Source organism: Eulemur rufifrons, chromosome 6, assembly GCF_041146395.1.
Source record: "Eulemur rufifrons isolate Redbay chromosome 6, OSU_ERuf_1, whole genome shotgun sequence".
Taxonomy (NCBI): Eukaryota; Metazoa; Chordata; class Mammalia; order Primates; family Lemuridae; genus Eulemur; species Eulemur rufifrons.
The window spans coordinates 44,977,565-44,999,048 of record NC_090988.1 but is presented as its reverse complement, the minus strand read 5'-3'; the positions used below and the strand labels follow the sequence as shown (position 1 = coordinate 44,999,048).

The following is a 21,484-nucleotide window of genomic DNA, read 5'->3' as shown; positions in this document are numbered from 1 at the left end:
CATCTAATATCAAAACCACATGCCATTCATTCAATACTCATTCAGCAAACATTTCTTAAGTACCTACTTTAATATTTGTCAACATGATGAAAATATTATATTGCATTTCTAAAGGAAGGGGACACCCATTCAATAACTCATTAATAAAGTGTAGTCAAATTCATATTAAGTGAATTAACACTGGAGATAAAATTAGTGACAGAAGGTTCCCTGCTCTCTAGAAGCTTATTTGAGTGCAGAAATGTGCAAACTGCGATAAGGGACACACCAGATGTCTGAGTATAGGTCTGAGGAGCTCAGAGAAAGAATCAATCAACATTAACTGGGCAGATTAAAGATGGCTTCATAGTGGAATTGACATCTGAGGGCCCCCAAGATGAGCAGGAATTCTGCAGGTGGAGAGGGAGAAAAGAGAATTCCAGATAGAGGAACTCACAGAGTAAAGGCACAGAAGCATGACTGTTCAGGATGCAGTATAGGAGCAGGGAGCCATCCTGCGTAGCAGTGGGAGAGTGAAAAAAGATGATGCTGTGTGTGGTGATGGGGTGAGTGGGGACGGGGCATGAGAGTTGGCTTGAGATACATGGTGAAGGGCAAGGGATTTCTGCACAGCCACCTTGGGATCATATCTTTTAGAAAGAGAATTCTAAAAGCAATGGGGAAGATGGCTGGGAAGGGTAAGGAAAGGGAGGTGTGTATGTGTGTGTGTGTGTGTCTGTGTGTGTAGAAATTATGTTTTCTTGTGTGGTGTTAGAGTAACTTCACTAACTAAATATAGGTAATTAAATGTTTTACAACAATTAACTTCCCATAGTGCTTAAATAGAATTATTTCTGAAGTATAAGATATGTAATCCTCTTGAAAGAAAGAAAAAAAAGAAGGAAGGAGAAAAGAACGTCAATATTTTCTTCTTATTATGAATATATGTTAATTTAAAAATAGATACATGTTACAAATTAGATTTAAAAAGATAGTAAAAATGAATGACAATCACACCACAGGAGAGAAACATTATATATAACTCTTCAAATTGACTTCAAGTCCACTACCTTGAATTAAACATTGGATAAGATTGATGATAGAATAATTTGGACAACTGGAGTCAAGCTCATTTTAAGAAGAAATGAGTATGATAACTTTAGCCTCACTTTATGGAGTGAAACTTGCAAAAGAAGACATTTATTGCTACATTATGATAATTATAAATTATTAATTATATATTATAATTATAAATAATTTATAATTATTTCAAAAAATGTGCTAAATGCTAAGCACTATGATAAGCACAATTGGAAATGGTTTTATATATTGCAACACATCTTTAGCAATTTTTTTCTGTCTTTGAAGCAAAAATGAACAGTGCAAGCAGTAAAAATGAAGAATCCCTTCAATATTCAATTACCTTCAAGTGGAAACTCAAGTACTGAGGAATGATAAATTTTTATTCATGAGTTTAGCAACTCTTTAAGAAATACCAATTATAACACCAGAGATAGATCTATCAGTGAACAAAATATAGGTATGGTGTCTGCATTCATGGGGCTCATGATTTTGTAGTTTAGAAAGACATTATTCCTCCCTCCATTCCAGAATAGAAATTCCACCCATTTTTCAAGGCCTGGCTCCATTTCCGCATTTCCATGATGTTCTCTTGACTGTTCTGGCCTCTGCAGGTTTGTCCTTTCTCTGACATTCCATAACGCTTAGAGATGGTGCCATTATCATACAATTTGGTCATATATCATCCATAACTGGATTCTATTAATAATGTGTAAAGTCCTTTCTCTTCAATAAGATAAAAAAAATTCCTTGAAGACAAAGACCACGCTATATTACTTGGGGTGGGAGGCAGAATTTTCTGAATATCTGGTAATACTGAGCAAAGCATTTTAGAAAATTCCTGATGAAGTATTTGAAAGCGACTGAAAAATGCATTTACCAAGAGCCTGGTTCTTGACTATAGCAAAAGAGATGTCAATAAAATCTTCTCTTAGCACTGTCTTAAGGGTTGGATAGCTCATCATACTGGTGCAAATGAAGGGAACCTGGTGAAAATTTCCTAATGGAATCTCTTGACACATTCTTCATTTCATTTGTTATTTTAAAGGTAAATTGTTCATTATTTCCTAAAAATGTTGTATAATTTAAACGTCCCTAAATGACCAAAACAATAATCCAATCGGTTTTTCATTCAAAATCATATATAAATTTAAGTTCAGTTACACATCAAGTCTGCAAAGAGGGGAAAAAACCTGATTGCTGATATTGTCATTATCACATTTCCAACTAATTTAAAGCCATGACAAATTAGAATATAGTTAGACTATCAAAATAAGGAAGTCATTCTGTGAATTCAATCTGTGCTCTGGCATTTTAAAAAAAGGTTGTTGTAATTTGCAGATTTCTTTAGAAGCACTTTAAAAACTGATATATATATATATATATATATATACACACACATATATATATATAATTTATAAGGCATGCTTTGAACAGGCATTTTGATAAAGTACAGCACAGTATCCCAATTAAATAGATTGCTTAAAGGAAACCAAGCTGTAAGGAAACACTAGTAGAAAGATGAAGATTTATACTGATAGAACTAGGACATGTTTGTCCTTTATTGTAACCTCTAAAACTTGAAATCATTCTGTCCAAGGTTATTAAGTGAACACTTGATCACTATCAAGAGCTTCTAATTGGCATACGGATAGTTCTAACCATCTTATCAGTCTGCAGAATTGTTTGAGATGAAATTTTCAGAAACAAGAAAACAGCCAGGGACATTTATGCCATGTGTCAGATGATGGTGAAGGGCATAGAATTTGAAATTGAAAAAAAACCCAGCTAACCAGAAAATAGAAAATTCTCATGAAAAATTTCTTATTCTACATGAAGTAGAATTTATTAACCAAATTTATGCTAACCCAGATCCTTTCATTTTCTGTTTTACAATGGATATTTTTGCAGCCATTTATTCCTGTTGGAATACAAGTCTACTAATATTTAAGAAGTGGAAAGACTTCAAAAACTATCTGGGAAGGGCATGTTCTCTTGGTGTTGCCATCATCCACCTTTATAAAATCCCCTCTTCTCCACTCTCTGGTCATATCTGGTCTAGGCCAATAGGAGAAAACATTTATAAAAATTTTTTTATAAATGCAAATTATAATTCTCAAGCCAGCCACAAGTGAGGTAATATACTAAAACATGCATAGATGAAAGTGTTTTCTTTATTTTTGTGCAGAGCATGTGATTAGCCATCATTAAACGGTAAAATCTAAGCTGTCACAGGCAAGACACAAACTTCAGTCTTCCAAACAACAATAGCCAATTGATGTTAACAAAGAATCATTTGAAAAGGAGCTTTTTACACCCCCATGCACAGAAGTTCTTCCTTGATGGAATCTTATACCCTCAGGTTAGCTGTTTAATACTCCTTTCTGTCAGCCATGTGGATGAAAAGCAATTAACTACATTTCTTGAAGGCAGAAGTCATAGTCCTCTTTTTCTTTTTTTTTGTACAAGGTCTAGCCCACAATTGGTGTGCTTAAGTACATTTCACTAGCAAAGAAGGAATCTATATATGAATTTGCTAAGAAATCAACCATACAATAGGTAACATCCCAGTTGTCTCATTGAGCCTCGGTCTGATCACAGAAACAGATGTTTAAACAAACCAAAGAGCAGGGTATGGCTAATCCAATTTAGGATATCTCATCGAGTTTCAGTTGGCTAATCCAATTTATGACATCTCACCAAGTCTCAGGGTTTACAGTGATTTATTCCAAACAAGAGATAATGTAGCAGAAAAGGCCAAAAAAAAAAAAAAAAAAAAAACACACAAAAAAACCCCCACAAACCAACCATCAAGGACATTCAAAAGCCATGTGAGCATTAATGAGAATTAAGTTAATGCCAGAAGGAGAAAATATAGTCTACCCATTGTGGTCTATTCCTATAGATGAAATATTTACCACTTGCTTCTTTTTTATTATTTATTTATTTATTTTTGAGACAGAGTCTCACTTCTGTTGCCCTGGCTAGAGTGCCGTGGCGTCAGCCTAGCTCACAGCAACCTGAAACTCCTGGGCTCAAGCAATCCTTCTGTCTCAGCCTCCCGAGTAGCTGGGCCACAGGCATGCGCCACCATGTCTGGCTAATTTTTCCTATATATTTTTAGTTGTACAGCTAATTTCTTTCTACTTTTTTAGTAGAGACGGGGGTCTTGCTCTTGCTCAGGCTGGTCTCGAACTCCTGAGCTCAAAGGATCCGCCCGCCTTGGCCTCCCAAAGCACTAGGATTATAGGCTTGAGCCACCACGCCCGGCCTTACCCCTTGCTTCTTAAGTCTTAATTGTTTTTATAGTATCCACTGATGACCAAAAATGTATACGAGATAAGAATATAAATGAAATAAAGCTGATTGCTGGTTGCTATTTATTTGAATTCATATTCTCATACAGGCCTTTCTAAATGCCTGATGATTTCATGAAAGATTATGGGTAACAAAGTCTCATGTTCTTTAGACATGAACCATCAATTTTTCACTGTAGGTGTTTTTACAAAACATTATTAGTGGTGACTCTGATTAATACAGGTAATCAGCAATGAGGGTACACATTCACACAGAGACATAAGAACATTATAAGTTTGGGTTCTGACTGACCTTCAGGTTGATATTGTGCTATAATTGTCACCGTCTGTCCAGCTCCCTTTAGTGCAGCAGCTGCCTGTTCATGGGATGCACCACGGAGGTCAATGCCGTTCACCTGAAAGAGAGTAAGCCAGAGATTTTCGGCATGTCATAAGGCATATTATTCTGATAGAAGAAAAAAGTTTTCCAAAACTGAGAAGCTGTATAAGATGATGTCACATGCCTCAAAAACCCTCATATCCTACTCTGGTGTTTGTGAACTTAGCCAGTGTCATGGTCTTGATAACATTCAGTTAGAAATATGAAATTGCATCCTGTGGTGTTTGTGCCATGGTCTGATTGAGTGGAAAACATTTTTGTCTATTCTAGTGCATGCATTTAATATACCCCTGTGAGTTTCCTAGATTTCTGGGATAAATAAAAGCCTTCAAAATTAGAGTGGAAAAACAGGATGATAAAGAGAGACGTGTGTAATATACATAGACAAGTATATGCTGACAGATTAAAATATTCAGATGAGGTCCTGGGGAGATGGTATAAAATGGACTTGGCTGGCTGCCAAAGCCCGCTCTTTGGTCAGTTGCCTAGTCCTGTCATCCTGAGCCTGGGTAGACAGCCCGAGCCTTGTTCTAAAATAAACTTGACTGACCCATTTCTCATGCACAATTCCAGAATGAATTCTGACAAAATGAAATAAAGAGTGCCTGGAGTTTATTTTGCTATTGCTAACTCCCATTTTGGGTCCCATACTGAAAGAGAAACAAAACATCAAAAACAAGCCCCAAACTCTACCAGGATGAAAATCATTCTTAAGTCAAATTTAATGAGAAGCAAACATTAAAATCTTTCTTGGATTATTTCAGTCTAAGTCAACACGATATAATTACTAAGTGCTCTCCAATGACATGGCTCAGTATATGACCCAGATACCGAGAAACCCAGAAGAGAAACAGTAGGTGGGGAGCAAAGGTGAACAAGACAAGCCCCTAAGCTTTTCTGCTTGAATTGAACACACAATAAGTCTGGTCTTCTAACCTACATAGAACTAGAGTTTGGCAGATGATATCAGAATTCTGGCCCGGCCGATATGAGGGGTTTTGAGGCATGCAACATAATCTTATATAGCCTCTCAGTTTTGGAAAACTTTTTTCTTCCTTTTATTACAGGGCAGGTTACTATAGCCTATGAAAGAATAAAAGAACTGATCAGTTTATCTACATGTGAAATATATAATTTTGTTTGGCCTCTAACCAATCCTCTTTGAAAATGATATTGAATGGTAGATGGGGGGTTACCACTTTAATTGCTCCCCCATTAGGCCTGGAACATCTGTAATCTTCAATCCCACATCCTGGTCCTCTAATAATAACTTTGTTAAAGTCTCCTTATTTGCTTTTGTAATTTTCTTTGCCTCTACCCTGGCTTTTTACTCTGGTGAACTCTTTACTGCAAACATCGATTCCATGGTAACCTTGGGATGTCCACTGAGTCAGGCCTGGCCTGGCTGTGCCAATCAGTAGCTGACTGACTATCGTATCAGCTCTCTGAGCCTCAGTTTTCTACCACCTCAGAGGGAAGGAAGTGTTCGGCTGCTTGAGTCTAAAGCCCCCTTAAGCTATAAAACTCCGTATCTTTTCCTTGATAGATGACAATCATTTTCAGAGACTTGAGGCTATTGCTGAGTCGGAAATATGACTGCCAGCCGGAAGAGACTGAGAAGGTAGTTTGATCCAGGCCCCAGCCTACAGGAGGCTGAATGGCACAACTTTCATATGCCAAATAATTCCTTTTCTTGTCAAACAATTAAACTTTTTATTAAAAAATAATATATAATCATGGTAAATAAATTCTGTTTCAGAAAGGCATAAAAGGAAAAGATCAAAGCCCCATTACCATTCTGTTTCCAGAGGTAACCACTTACATGTACAGTTTTAAAAAATTCACTATGTGCATGAGTTTCCCTCTATTTCTCTTGCTCTCTCTACATATATATTTTAATGTTATTGTCTTTTTATTTACCTGAACAGATCATATCATAGATACAAGTCTACAGCTTGTTTTGCTTTTCATTTGACAACATATCTTGGACATCTTTCATATTACCTCATATCATTCTACCTTTTTAATGAAAGCTTATTTTTCCACGGTGTGGATATGCCAGCACTTTTCAGTGAGATCCTTATTGATCTGGCTAAAGTTGTTTCTGGTTTTTTGCTACTATAAACACTTAAAAATGTGTTTCTGAAGGATAAATTACCTGGAAATGGTATTCCTAAGTCAAGGGATATATGCATTATTTGTTTCTTTTAATTTGCTACTGTACATTTTAAAAATGATTATTTATTCACCAAATATATAGAAACTACTAAAGAAAAAACAAAATAGGCCATAATCTCATTGCCCAGATAATATATTGATATAAGAAATAAAATTAATATATACACATCATGAACATACATGAAAATTAAAGCCATAGAAAAAGGCATAAAAATGAAAGGCATACCTACATCCTATTATTCTCTCTAAAGGTAACCATGTTGATGGCTTCTTATATATACTACTCATTATTTCTATTATGAATATAAGCTGGTTTATAAAATATATAATTTTAAAATTTTATAAAAATATCATATTTACATAATGTTTTGTACCTTGATTTTTCTACTTAATATATCTTAGAGAGCTTTCTTAATTTACAAATTCCTGAATATTAATTTCATTCTTTTTAATAGCAATAAGTGTTCTACTGTGTGATGTAAGAATTTATTTTACCAGTGCATGGTTGATGGACATTTGGGTTGCTTCAGTATTTTACTATTGTAAATAATGCTGTGATAAATATCATCTAACAGTAAATTGTTGAGTAAAGAATATGAGTATGAAATTGTGTGATAGCCATCACCAAATTGCCTCCAAAATTGTTGCATTAAGTTATATTCCCACAAATATTATATGATTTTCAACTTCCTCATATTCTTGTAATAATTGTACACACCTCAACATTTGACTCTTTCAATTCTGACAGGTAAACAATTTTATCTTTAAATTTTGCATTTCTTCAATAAGGTTGTTGAATTTATTTTTAATAACCTTGCTTATTTGAATTTATTTTTCCATAAAATTCCTCTTCATTTATTTTGTACATTTTTTTGTTTAGACAGTTTCCTCTTTAAGAAATTTATCTGCATATTAAGAATATTAGTCATCCCTCTTAGATTACTATTGTAAATATTCTTGGTTTGTTATTTGTATTTTGTATTATTGTATTTTAACTTTTCCCATGTATCTTATTTAATGCCACAGAGAATTTTAAAATGTTTTTTATAGTCATATTTATCACTTTTTTTTCCTTTTTGGCTTTTGAGTTTTGTATTATATTGTCCCCTCTCCAATATATTTAACAAATTACCCATGTTTTCCTATAGTACAATCATAGTTTAATTTTTAGTCATTTAACATTTAATCTACTGGAATATATTTTGTTGTTTAATGTGAAAACAAAGTAAACAGTCACCATTTCTTGGACTGCTTTCTTACAGCATAAGATTTTTACATCTTTCATTATTCTAATCATACTCTGAATTTTTTTCAGGGCACTAAGAAAAGTACATGGGAAAGTGAGAAGAAACAAGTGATTTGGAATCAGACAAATCTGAGACTTCTTTGAATCTTAGCATCCTTACCTATAAAAGGAGTATAATACCTGCCTACCTATCAGGGCTGTTGCAGGTGCAAACAGGCATTCAGCAAACAGTATTTATTATTATCATATAGTATCAAAGAACTATGATTATAAATGATGAAATAAAACCTAATAAAAATTAACCAATATAGAATGTACTATATGGGCTACTTCATGTTTTTTTTTTTTTTTTATTTAAAGGAACACAACATTTCAGCACTTATTATAAGAGCCTTAAGAAACTTGTTTGTTCAGCACTTACTCATTATAGATGATCCCCATATGGGAAGGGACTGGCTCAAAGTCATATGAGAGTCAGCACAGGGTTAGGTGCAGTCTGGGGCTCTTCTTGCCCAGCCCAGTGTTCTCTCCACTGCAGCAAATGTGTCCTAATAAGTGTGTTTGTTTCTTTTTCACTACACCAGTGACAACCCTGTCTTGTTCATTTTAGGCCCAATTCTACAAAGGTCTCTGCATTTGTGAAGAGTTTTGCTGCTGTTATCCTGCCTGAATAATACACACATTGTCCTTGTCCCTGTTGATTTCCCTCTTGGTTTTAGCAAACATGCTCTTCTCCAGTCTTTCAAACTTTTCAAGGTCATTTTGATTCTTATTTCTATCCCTGAGGTTTGAGTTTTATCAGTAAACTTTGCTCAAATAACATTTTCAAAGGTATTCACAGTTGATATGACATTTTAAAATACCAAATGTGACATAGCCTCATATATTTCTCATATATTTATTATTTCTAATTTTTCGCTTCAGTTTGAATTTTCTCTTCTAGATGTGTGAATTCTCTTCAGAATATCTTCTCTTTGAAAAGAATTTTCTTCTCAAAGCATGGATTCTCAAAAATTGGATGCTAATAGTTATTGTCAAGATTAATAATCATCATTACTAACATTAATTGAGCATCAGACATGTATATAGGAGATATTTATATATTATCTCTCTTAATCTTCAGGAGGCTGGGATTATTTTTCCAATTTTACAGATAAGGAAAATGAGCTCAGAGAGAATTACAAACTTACTCAAATTTATACAGTGGGAAGAGGCCACGGATTTAAAACTATCTAACTAAAATTCCTGAGCTCTTAACTACCAATTCCTACTGTCCTTCCTTTAATATCCTACCCAGTTCTGAGAGGGTCCATGTCTATAAGAGCACCCTGATAGAGACATCATGACCCCACTTATGATGATTAGATCATGTAGGACTGAAGCAAAAGGCTTTGGGCAGGCTAGAAAAATTCCATCTATTGCTACCTCTTTATGTATATGACTGTAATTGGATAATAGAAATATTTACATTCTATATATTATGACATCCTTTTCACAATCATGTTGGAAAATAGATAGAAATTTAACAGTTTTAGTTATCTTCCTGTTTTTTTTTTTTTAGATGCTAACGTGAAGATGAATGGTATACCATGTCCAAGGTCAACTTTGTTTGTTTGTTTTCTTTTTTAAAGGTGAGCATTATATTTGCTACTTTAGCCACTAGGGTGCTGCTTAAAATAATACTTGCCACATGGCAGCTACTCAGTAGATGGTTGCTATTTGTGTTATAGCATATCCATTATCTATGAAACCAGGACTTTAATATGGCTTTTATGAGCAATAATAAAGCAAAGAATAGATTTGATAGAAGACCATCTTGGAATACGAGTAGCTGAGAACGACAAATTTAACTGAATTATTAACTGTGAAAAAAATACAAAGGGGTGACCCAGTGGGAGAAGGCTAGATAATTGGCACCAGAATTCAATTAAAATTAGTCAGGTACAGAACACAGAGGACTGTTTCAAGCAAATTATTTCACAGTTGGGGGTCTGGGCGCAATGTAGCAGGGGGGCAGCAGGGAAGAAACTGGGGCAGAATCCAAACTATTTCTACTTTATTCAGAGAGATTATGGATAGTAAGAGAAACAGATGTATTAAATAAATGTAGAAGGCTTCCATTCTTTCTTAAGAGAGAAAAAAAATCTATTTTCATTTTCCTGAAGTGATGCTATGCAGTGAAGCGGATACTTAGGTTCTTTTGCTAACTCTGCCACTAACTTACTCAAGCCAAGAGGGGTCCTGGAAAATGAAGGTGCTGAGCCACACCATCTCTAAGGTCCCCTGTGGCTGTAAATTCAATTATTTCCATGACTAAAAAATAACATCTCAGAAGTGTTTTATGGTTAGTAAACTATTTTCCCACCTCACATTTCTTACTGAACAAGGTGAGATATAAACAAACAAATACAATAAAAACATTCACAGGTATTATGTGATCTTATCACATAATTATGAGAATAGAAGGGAAACTATTAATATAAATATCCCATCGGGTTTTGAATTGTGAGCAGGTTGGGTGGCTAGCATAAGGCATTGAGAAAGAAAAAGAAAACCTGGTGCCAGCAGAAGTGGATCCTGACTGCCAAGGTGAGAAGTGTTGTCAGTGAATGGCCATGGAAGACCTTCACAGAGGCATTTAACACAACTTGACCTGTGTTGCTAACTCTAGCAACAGTGAAAAGTTGGAGTTGAAGAACTAAGTGGTCAAAAATAGGATAAGCAGATGGAAGCCTATTGCAATATTATAAATGATAGATGATGAAGGCCCAGATTAGAAAAATGGAAATGCATTTGAGGGTGGGACATGGGGCACAGACTTGAGAGAGGATGCAGAGGGAGGTTCAACGTAACTATTCTCTTCAAATACTTCTGGGAACCAAAATAGAATTCAAATAATATCTATAGTGTTAAACAGATTGGAAATGGGAGATGAGAAAGCTCTCAAAACTTTTAAGATGATTGGGAGTGTGATGATAACATTAATGAAAATGGGAACATGGATGGAAAGTGGGTTTGGATGAGAAGATAATATATTTTGTTTTAGACATGTTGAGTTTGCTATGTTTATTGTACATCTACAGTTTTACAGGCAGTGGGAAAGCATCTATCTGGAGCTTAGAAATGTGGTCAATGTTCAAAATCATTTCAGATTTTATATTCCTAAGGTCAGTACCTTGATCAGACTACACAGATATAGAAGGGGATTGCTGTAAAAATGGGGCTAATAAGAGTACCTACTTCACAGAGTGCTATAAGCTTAGTTAGTACATATAACACTCCTAGAACAATGCCCGGTATATAGTAAGGGCATATAATTTTTAGCTATGATTAGCTAATAATCACATTAGCCCTCTCCTGACATACACAAAGTAAAAGGATGACCCAGGCTAGTATGAAATTATCTCAATAAAGGCTCAGTTGACCAAAGACAAGTGCTAGGGTTACAGGCACTGAAACAGGAAAGCACCATCCTAGATGTTAGGCGTCCTGAGTTCCAGTCCTGCTGTTAACTTATTTGACTTTGGGAAGTCCCTTCATTTCCCTGGGCCTCAGTTTATTTATCAAGAAAGAGAGCCTCATGCTAAATCTCAGAGATTACTTCCAGTGCTTAATAAACAAATATATTCTATGCTCAATATATATTTTGTTGACAACTTGAGACAGACAAAACGGTTCATTCAGTATTAACTTTTTCAACTACCCTCCAGCACGTTTCAGAGTGAATGAACTATAAATTGTATTTGAAGTGGAAATTTCTAATTAAGTTCCCTTCTCCTCCTGGAGGCTGCTGCACTTTGTGGAGAGTGATAACATTTCTGACAATAGATGCATGAGAGCTCAAGACTGGAATCCTCCTGGAGCAGAGGCAAAGTGAAAAACTGATATTGGATATTTACATATCTCAGCAGTTAAACATTAACATCACTTTTAAATTGGCTTGCTGATGCAAAATGAACTTACAGTAAAAAAAAATGAACTTACAGTAATCTTTAATTAAAAATAATAAAGTATAACTTGGCTGACCAAACCTAGCTTACTATATGCCAAAACACAGTAAATAACTTTTAGGATTTGTACATTTTGAGTAACAAGTTAACTATTTCTATAAGAATACATAAGCAAAAATAATTGAAACCTTATAAAATATTATAGGAATACATAATGATGTTAGTATCTCCAGCTCTGATTTTTCCCTTAACTCTAGACTTGTAAATCCATCTGCTTACTTGACATCTCCAGATGGATGTGAAAGACTTTTCAAACTCATCATGCTCAAAATCAAACTCTTAATTTTCTCTCAAAACTCTTTCAGGGACATTTTCTCACTTTAAGCAAATAATACCACCACCACTCAAACCATCGAACTAAGAACATTAATTCTTCTCTCTCCCTCCCATCTCCCCATGTAACCCATGAGCACATCTGTTTAGTCCAGCTCCAGACAGATTTCAATCCACCTACTTTGCTCCACCTGACCCTCCCCTTCCCAGATCAAGCCATTGTCTTCCCCAGGGACACTGCAATGGCTTCTTGCGTGGTCTCCCTGCACTCACTCTGGCTCCCCCCACTCTGCCCTATCCATTCCTGACTCAGCAGCCAGAACGATCTTCTCAAAATGTGTATCAAACCATGCCTGTCGTCTGCTCAAATCTTTCCACTGGCTTCTTTTTTTTAATTTCAGCATATTACGGGGGTAAAAATGTTTAGGGTACATATATTACCTTTGCCACACCCGAGTCAGAGCTTCAAGTGTGTCCATCCATTGACTTCTCGTTATATTTTAAGTAAAATCTGAACTCCTTTCCTTGACCTCTGCCCATCCCTCTTATTCCAGCTCAAGCCACTCTCTGCCTTCTTTAATGTTGCCTGGCCTCAAGGGCCTTCATCCTGTCACCTCAGTCCACGTTTCCTCCAGCCATGTGGCATTTGTGCCAGTGGTCCCTTTGACGGGAGCACTCTTCCCTAGCTCGTCTCACATTTGACCCCTTATTTTCACAAGTCTCAGCTTAAACGTCAATTCCTCAGAGAGCTCTTCACTGACTACTCTGTTTACAGTAGCCTCCCAACCTGTCTTTAACACACCCTGTTTTAATTTCTCACAGAATTTAGGCCTACCTGATATTTTTCCATGAGTAGGGACCTTGTCTGTCTCTTTTACCTACTATCTCTAGTGCCTAGAACACTGTGCAGGTACTCAATAAGATTCCTCCAATTAATGGATGATTATAACTATTAGATAACATAACTCTATTTAAATCATTAAAATTTATTTGACAGCTGATTATTGTAGTCTTATTATGAGCCCGGTACTGATCAAGGTCCTTTTCAGCAGGAATTTTTCATCTAGGGGGAGAATGGTTGATTAAACTGAACTCACTGAATCAGAATCTTTGAGGGTGGGGCCCAAGGATCTTTATTTTCAAAAAGCTCGCTAATGACAGATGATCAGTCAGATGTGGGCACCCCTTGTGGCGATGTAGCTCTTTGTTTTCCTTTACACTCTCACCAGACCTTTGTTTGTTCTATATTTGATTTCAGCCTCAAGTTATACTGTGACTTTGCCAGTTTACAAATCTCTGACCCTTTGGAATTCTATCACCAATTAGAACTTGGCAGAATGGCTTGGAAACTTCTTTAAGATATACTTGGAAAGGATTATGTGGACATGAAAACAGTGGTAAGCACAAGGCAGATCTGCTCTCCTGATTCCAGGGCTCTGTCCACCATAATGTGCTTTGTGCAAGGGTCTCTGTCAATACTAGTATCTCTCAGAACTGTGTAAGACCATAGGTATCACTGTGGAGGTATCCTTGAAGCTCCCAGGCCAGTGTCTTAATGTCCTTGAAGACATTGTTGCTAAGGAATCACTCAACTCCACATCACCCAAGCCCCCAAACTGCTCAGGCAATGGGTAAAAATCTCAGGTGGGAGGCTAAACTCCTGCTTTCAAAGATCTGCTTTGTGGCTTCTCACCTCACCCTCCAAGTGCTCCATCCTGGGATGAGATGTGTGTACATTCCTATGCTGACAGATCCCTTTGGTTAGGGTTAAACTTAAAGCTGAGACACTTTCCTTGATAGGTGATGATAATAAAAGCAACCTTCTAAATGTGTTGAACATGCTCTCCATTTTGAAATCAGTGGACTAACTGCAAGTGCTCTATTTTTTTTTAAACTTAGTTTTTTGTGCTTCTGGGTTTCTGATATTAAGATTTCACTAAATTTAATCTGTTAAAGCACCATCAATGGGAATTGATCAAATAGATTGTGAAATATTCATATAATGGAATAAATATTCATAGAATACAGCCATGAAAAACAATGGTATATATGTCTAATATTCTGAAACGAAATAACATCCATGATATATTGCTAAGTTAAAGAAAAGCAAGTTGTAGAACTGTATGAATACACACAGTTTTAAAGAAAGAAAAAAGGATATGTGATCTTATAGAGAATGCCCCAAAGGTTACACAACCAAATGCTAACAGAGGCTTCAAAGGGTTATGCTATTGTGGTGGGGAGGGGGAAAACGCTGAAGAGGAGGGAAGGGATTACATTTCATTTTATAGCCTTTAATAGCATATGAATAATTTTTATGTGACCATATATTACCATAACAACCTTAAAAGTTATACCAAAATAAAAAACTTTTAACTACTGAATTTGAGGTTTGTGTTACTTTGACAATAAAAAACAGTTATGTAGGCAAATTAAAGATGCTGTAATGTTTATAGGAAATCTGAGTCTTAGAGTAACCAAATTTTCAAACATTACATTAATCCATTCAATAGATTTTTACCGAATGCCTTCTTTGTGCCCGTCATTGTGCTAATTTTTGAGGATGCAGTAGTGAAGAAAGCAACGGCTTTGCCCTCAGTAACTTAGAATCCAACAGTAGTTCTCAACTGGTTATGCAAAAATGTGTTTGTGTGGGGGGGGAGCAGGTATTTTTTGTTGTTAAAATGTCAAGAGTTGGGAGTCTGCATTGGTATTAATTGTACAAGGCTCAGGCATGTTAAATGCTCTGCAAACTGTGGCTCAGTAATGTACAGTGAAAAACTGTCCTTCCAAAAATGCAATAGCACTTACAAAAAGAAACACTGAATCAACACCATTTTTCACATAAATATTCCAAATCCAAATGGACTTTACTCTTTGTTAAACAAATCCAGTTAGCTAACTTCTGGACAAAATTTTATTAACTAGGAATTGGTCTAAATATAATAGTACACAGATTTGAAAGCAATAAAGCTAATTCTTTCTATGTATCCTTTAATATTCACTAATTTGGTTTGGTTTTTATAATCTAATCTTAGTGAGACTGTCATGTAGATGAAAAGGTTCTTTTTTCCTTTTTTTTCCTTTACAGTTGACCTTGTTTATAAACTTTAAATCAATTTTAAAGAAAGGAATAAAACTGTCTCTAGAGACATACCTGTCAAATGGTCCATTCTTAAAGGATCTGAAAGGCTTAAGTAGGAATAATGTACTAATGGGATTATCTTGATCAAGATCCATTAATGCACAACTTAAACTCTGGTTGCTGCGTGCAGGACTCACCTGACAATTGCTTCATCATAGATCCTCAGGATAATAACATGCCTTTGTGTTTGGGCTTATGTGTACCTTGGAGTCTGACTGTTGCCCATAATTACATCTTAGCATTTCTTTTACTTATTCCTCACCTAAAAATGAGGTCATCATCTCACTGACTAAAAGCACCCAGGAAACAGGTTTTCTGAGTTCAGGCAAACTGTCAAGAACTCTTAAATCCTCTCTCTCCAATGGCTTCATCAGTCAAATCAAGAGGAGGAGATCTAAATGGACACAAATGCTGAAAATCAAATTGTATTCCATTTGAGAAATGATTTTTCTTAATCTATTTTCCCTTCAAAATATCTTTTGCTTTTGCTCTTTCCTTTCTAATTTACTATCCTAGCCCTAAGCACTGATCCAGACTATTGCAACAGACCCTCTTGCCTAACTGCTTATTTTGAAAAATTTCAAATTACAGAAAACTTGGAGAACAGTACAATAAAAACTCATAAAATTTGCATCAAAATTCAGTGATTTCTAACATTTTGGCATATTTATTCTCCTTCCCTTCATCCTTCTTTCTCTCTCTGCCTACCTTCCTATTAGAAGAGAGACACACACACTTTCTGAACCATTTGAAATATGTTACAAATGTCTTGTCACTTTCACCCTAGCATATCAGCAGGGCATCTCCTCAGTGTAAAGATATTTGCTATATAACCACAGTGCTATTATTACACCAAAGAAAAGCAACAAAACTAGCAATAATTCTATACAATTCAATATACTATATCTATTCAAATTTCCTCAATTATCCTCAAAATGTTTGTCACAGGTTATTTTTTCATAAATCCAGGATTTGATGTTTTATGCATTACATTGGGTTGTTATTATGACTTTAGTCATTATTAATATAAAATAGTACCTTCTTTATTCTTTAATAACATTGACATTTTTTTTCCAGGCCAGATGTTTATAGACTACTCCACATTTTGGATTTGTCTGATTATTTCTTCCTGAGCAGAATCAGGTCAAACATTTTTAGCAAAATCTGGTAATTAATGTTGTGTACTTCTTACTATATCACAGCAAGAGGCCCAAAATGTGAGGTTGCCTCACTATTGGCGATGCTAAACTTGGCCACTTAGTTAAGGGTTACCAGATCTGTCCATTCAAAAGGCACCTTGCCCTTTTGCAAATAAAAATATGTGAGTGATTTTTTAAGATCATGTAAATATCCTTTTCTCCAATAAACTCTTGCCCCCAATTTTTTGATATCTATTGATTATGCTTTCCTGATATAGCTATTTTATTGAGGATTGGAAATAATGATTTTTATTTATTTCTTCTAGAACTATTAACTGGTATTCTTCTGGGCAGAAGAGCTTCTTTTTTATTTTCTCTTTCTTTCTGAGTATCATTACGTACTCATCATGCTTTTTGTTTTTTGACTTGTGATATTATAATCCATTACCTTGCAGTGACTTCTAATTGACCTGTTAGTCTTTTCTCTTATCTCTGTCTCTCTCTCTCTCTCCTTCTCTTATTCCTACTCCCACTATCTTGAAAGTCATCTCATATATCACAACCATTATATTTTTCTCTAAATACTGCTTTTCATATTTGACACATGACACAGATGCTCATATTCTCTATGTTCCTCATTGCTTACAGGTTATGTGTAAATTTTTTATCCTCAAATTTAAGGACATTCATAATGTGGCTATTACTACATCCCTTTCTAGTCTTTTTAAGACCATAGACTTCTCTGATGTGAAGGAGCAGCAGATTTGATTTTGTCCAGTCCTCCCATATCATAGGTGTGAGTGTGAGCCCCAGGGAATGAAGTTACTTGCCAGAGTCACTCAGTGTATTTGTGCAAAGTTCACATGAGAATGTTAGTGTACAGTGTCCTACATTACACTCCTCTCCTAAGCAAACTCTCTGCTGCGACCAGAAGCTTCATGTACCAATGTTATTCCCTTTGAATTCCTCCCTGTTCTGCTTCCTATTTCCCAGGGTTCCCTGAAGTCTTGACCTTCTCACATGTCCAGGTCAAGTTCTAGCTTCCAAGACCTCCTGTAACCCTGATGGTTTGTGCCACTCACTGGCATAGGCCTCTCAACATGGCAGCATTACATGAATTTTTGTCTTCTTTTAGTGCTTTATTATTATTTTTAATGTAAAAAGTGATTCAAGTTCATTTTAAACAATTAAAACAATACAAAAGAACATCAAGTAAATTGTAACCATCTTCTTTCTACCCTAACCTTAGGTAACCATTGATAATAAATTGTACATATGATTTTTATACATTTCCTCTATACATATATAAATGTCCCCAGGTATATTCATAATGTCAGGAATAGTGCCTAATTCATGTAAGTGAGTAAATACATACATAAGTGCAAAAACATATATTTACCTCCATATATAGTTTTTGTTTTAAATATAGATTATATAATACACACTATTCTGTGATTTGCTTTCTTTTTCTATTTAAATGATCTTCTTTTTTATGAATTATCACTACCAGACTGTAAACTTCATGAAGGCAGTTCCAGCCATTGTTTTAGTCCTCTTGTATTCCCAGGAAGTGGCACAAATTGCTTTCTTCATAAATTATTATTGAGCTTGACTGAAATTACATGTGCCCGATAAATCTCTTTTTCTACTCTGAAGAAGCCTTAAAGTTCACAAGACTCTTTTTCTTCTGAAGAGGCATTATTAGCCAGCTTTCCAAGAATTTGAAGGCCAATTTCAGTGACTACTAATGAGACGGAGACAAACTAGAAAAGAAAGTAAAGCAAGGAAAACTAATATAGGAGATATGAAGGGACCTGAAAAGGTGGCAACAAGCTTTCCCTGAAGAATAGAGTTTTCTATGTTGGAGCTGCCATCTTGAATGTGGTGTCTTTGGGAACTGTTAGGTGGACTACACAATGTATATCCTTAACTCTAAGCATCAACGATTTTATAAAAAGTTCTGGACATTGGGAGAACCAGAAGAAGAAATAGAATCATTTCAAAGCTCTCCTAAAAAGACAAACTCCATGAAATCAAAAGAGTGTCTATCCTCTGGAATTACCTCTCCATCTTCACTTCCTTTTTCTTTCAAGCATATATCAAGACTTCACAAATGCAGCCAAAGCTGTGCTCTGTCTTTTACCATCAGTCCCAAGTGGACATTGTAAGTATCAGAAAAATTTTCCATTTACACAGGCAGAGAGGTATTTTCAGTCATTTAAATCTTTTCTAATTACTAACCCATTCCCTCTTTCCAGCCCTCCCAATTTAGCACACAGAATGTTGCTCCCTACAGAAAACAACTCCCCAGCAAGGTCTGAGTTTCCATGGTTAATTGCCAGAGCTCCGGATGTGAACAGAGCTGCAAAGCCTCAATCCCTTAATTAGAGAAAAACATCAAGAAATCAAGTTCCACTGCCATGGTTCAGTTATTAGCACAAAGTAAATGTTCAGTAAATGATAGGAAGGAGGGTAAAAGAGAATCAGGAGAATAGGAAAGAAAAAGAGAGAGGGAATAAAGAGGGAAGAAAGGCAGCCAATTGACTTTCCTCGAACTGTCTGTGATCAAAAATTTAAATGTAGAAGGAGGTTATTACGAGGTTACATAATACTAGTAACTGAATGTTAAGCATGAGCGTATTGTGCTAGGCTTATTATTACTAATCCTCTAGGAATTTTGCTAAGGTCTACTTTTCAAATGAAGAAACTGAGGTACAGAGAGGTTAGATACTTCCAAACTAGCAGAGCTAGGATAAGAGCTTTGGTTTGTGTGATGCACAGACTGTGTCCTTTCTCCCCTACATGACTATGTCCTCTTCTCTTACAATACCTGCTGTTTGCAGCCCCAGGTCTGCAGGTGACACTCCTGACACTGACAGGCACCAATGCCGGGATGTGCTATCAGATAGATAGCAGATAGACTCCTGCCCCTCCGCCACCAACTCACTCTCTCTCTCTCTCTCTCTCTCTCCCCTCCCCATGATAACACAAAAGGATGCATTCAAATAGCAGCCCCAGCTCCTGCCAGTGCCTGTCACCACTGTGGGCCACTTTGCTTTTCTACATGCATAAACAGCCCCCTCCAGGCATGTTACAGCCCTGTTCTCTAGGGGCTGCTTCCTTCAGCCCCAACTGGTCAGTGCAGGGGTCAGCTCCCCTCAGCAGCTCTGCCACTTAGGGTACTACAGAGGGCGCAACAATCCCCCAGAGCATCTTAATCAACGTCAAACCCTTTTAATATTCCTGTGGTCGAATTCAGTACCTTTCACCCAGCTCCCTCCTTGAACTGTGCTTCACTCTATACCGAGGCCAGTTCTGTGAAAGGCTGGCTGCAGGCTCTGACTGGCCGCAGGCTCTGCCACATCTTGTGAGAGCGATGAGCATTAAGTCAATAAGCGCAGGGGCAGCGGCGATGGAGAAGGGGAAGAAGCACTGGAGACTGCCTGAAACTGGGGACCTGGAACTCTCAAGCTCCATCTACTGTACTAACAGCTGTCAGCATCGGAATAAAATATACATTACTATCCCTCGCTGTTTTAGGCACTGGGAGTTCCATGGAACCCAAACATGCAGTCAGGATTCTTTAAAATCACCGTCTTCTATCTTTTCCCTTTTCCAATTTAGCATGGCATGCAGCTTCCCATTGCACTGTTTCCTCTTTTGTCAAACACTTAGCACCTGGAAAAGTTACCACAAACACTTCCCTGCAAAGGTAGGGTCCCTTGATTTCCAGACAACCTCTTTACCTCTCTACTCCCTCCTCCCCTCTTTTCCCCCTTAAGTCTCACCTCCGTGATCCTTTCCTGATCTGTCTCTCTGCATCTGTGACTACATTCCCTCGGCTTCCCGCTTCCTTACCTTTCCTCTGCAGCTGGGCTGTCTCTATTCAGTCCTCCTGATGCTGATCTCGCCTTTCTCCTGTCCCCTCCCTCTCAGCGGATCTGCCTCGATTTTCGTGTTGCATTTTCATTTCTCTTCTCTAGTTGATTTCTCCTGCTTTATTGGGAGGACAGCCTATGACTGACAGTGTTTATCACCGGATTTCTGGAATTGTGATGTTCTTTTGAAGCCCAAACTAACTTGCTGTGAGAACCTTATAATTAAGCTAATAACAATAAAAATTTTTTTATCCCACCATCAATACTACTAAAACATTGGGCTAGTTGTCAAACACAGGCAAGCCAGAGGAGCATGCTTCCAAAAAACTAAAATAGCAAAATTATCTGTGCTAGTATTTTGAAATGCAATCTTAGGCTGTCTTGTTTATACCTAATGCTCTGTGACTCTAAGTCAAGGACAAGCTTCAAGTTAAGTTTTTTCTATCTGTGGCTTCTGGGGATGCTCCTTAGGATGTATAGGTCTCTAGAACTACTATAAAATACTCTTTAAACCCACTTGTTCCTGTCTTGTTCTTTGATATCCTGCTGCATATTAAATAACTGATTGAATTGTCAACCTCTTTCTTAACATCATCATTATAAGCTGAATGTTCTAGATTCCAAGTTAGCATCCCAGCTGTCCCTTGTTCCATGCCTAGCACTACCCAGTCAACAATAGCTAAATTTTGATCTTTTGGGTATGTGCGTAGCTTAAGGTTTACATCATCTCCATCGTAACCTGCATTTCTTATCCATCCTTCATCAACATCTCATTCCCTCCTAAAAGCATGAAATTATCACCATTGCTATGATTTTGATATAGACCTAAGGTACAAAATATGAGTTGAAGAAGCACTTAG

At 36.5% G+C, this 21,484-nt stretch overlaps 1 protein-coding gene across 12 annotated transcripts in view; it reads right to left on the bottom strand.

The window, feature by feature from the left end:
• The window catches only part of DLG2 (discs large MAGUK scaffold protein 2), a 1,100,864-nt gene that overhangs the window by 287,344 nt on the left and 792,036 nt on the right, over nt 1-21,484 (bottom strand). For all 12 annotated transcript variants that reach the window (XM_069469139.1, XM_069469143.1, XM_069469135.1 and 9 more), the window contains one exon: nt 4,669-4,771. In XM_069469139.1, coding sequence (XP_069325240.1) covers nt 4,669-4,771 — 103 coding nt within the window. The remainder of the gene's footprint in view (nt 1-4,668; nt 4,772-21,484) is intronic.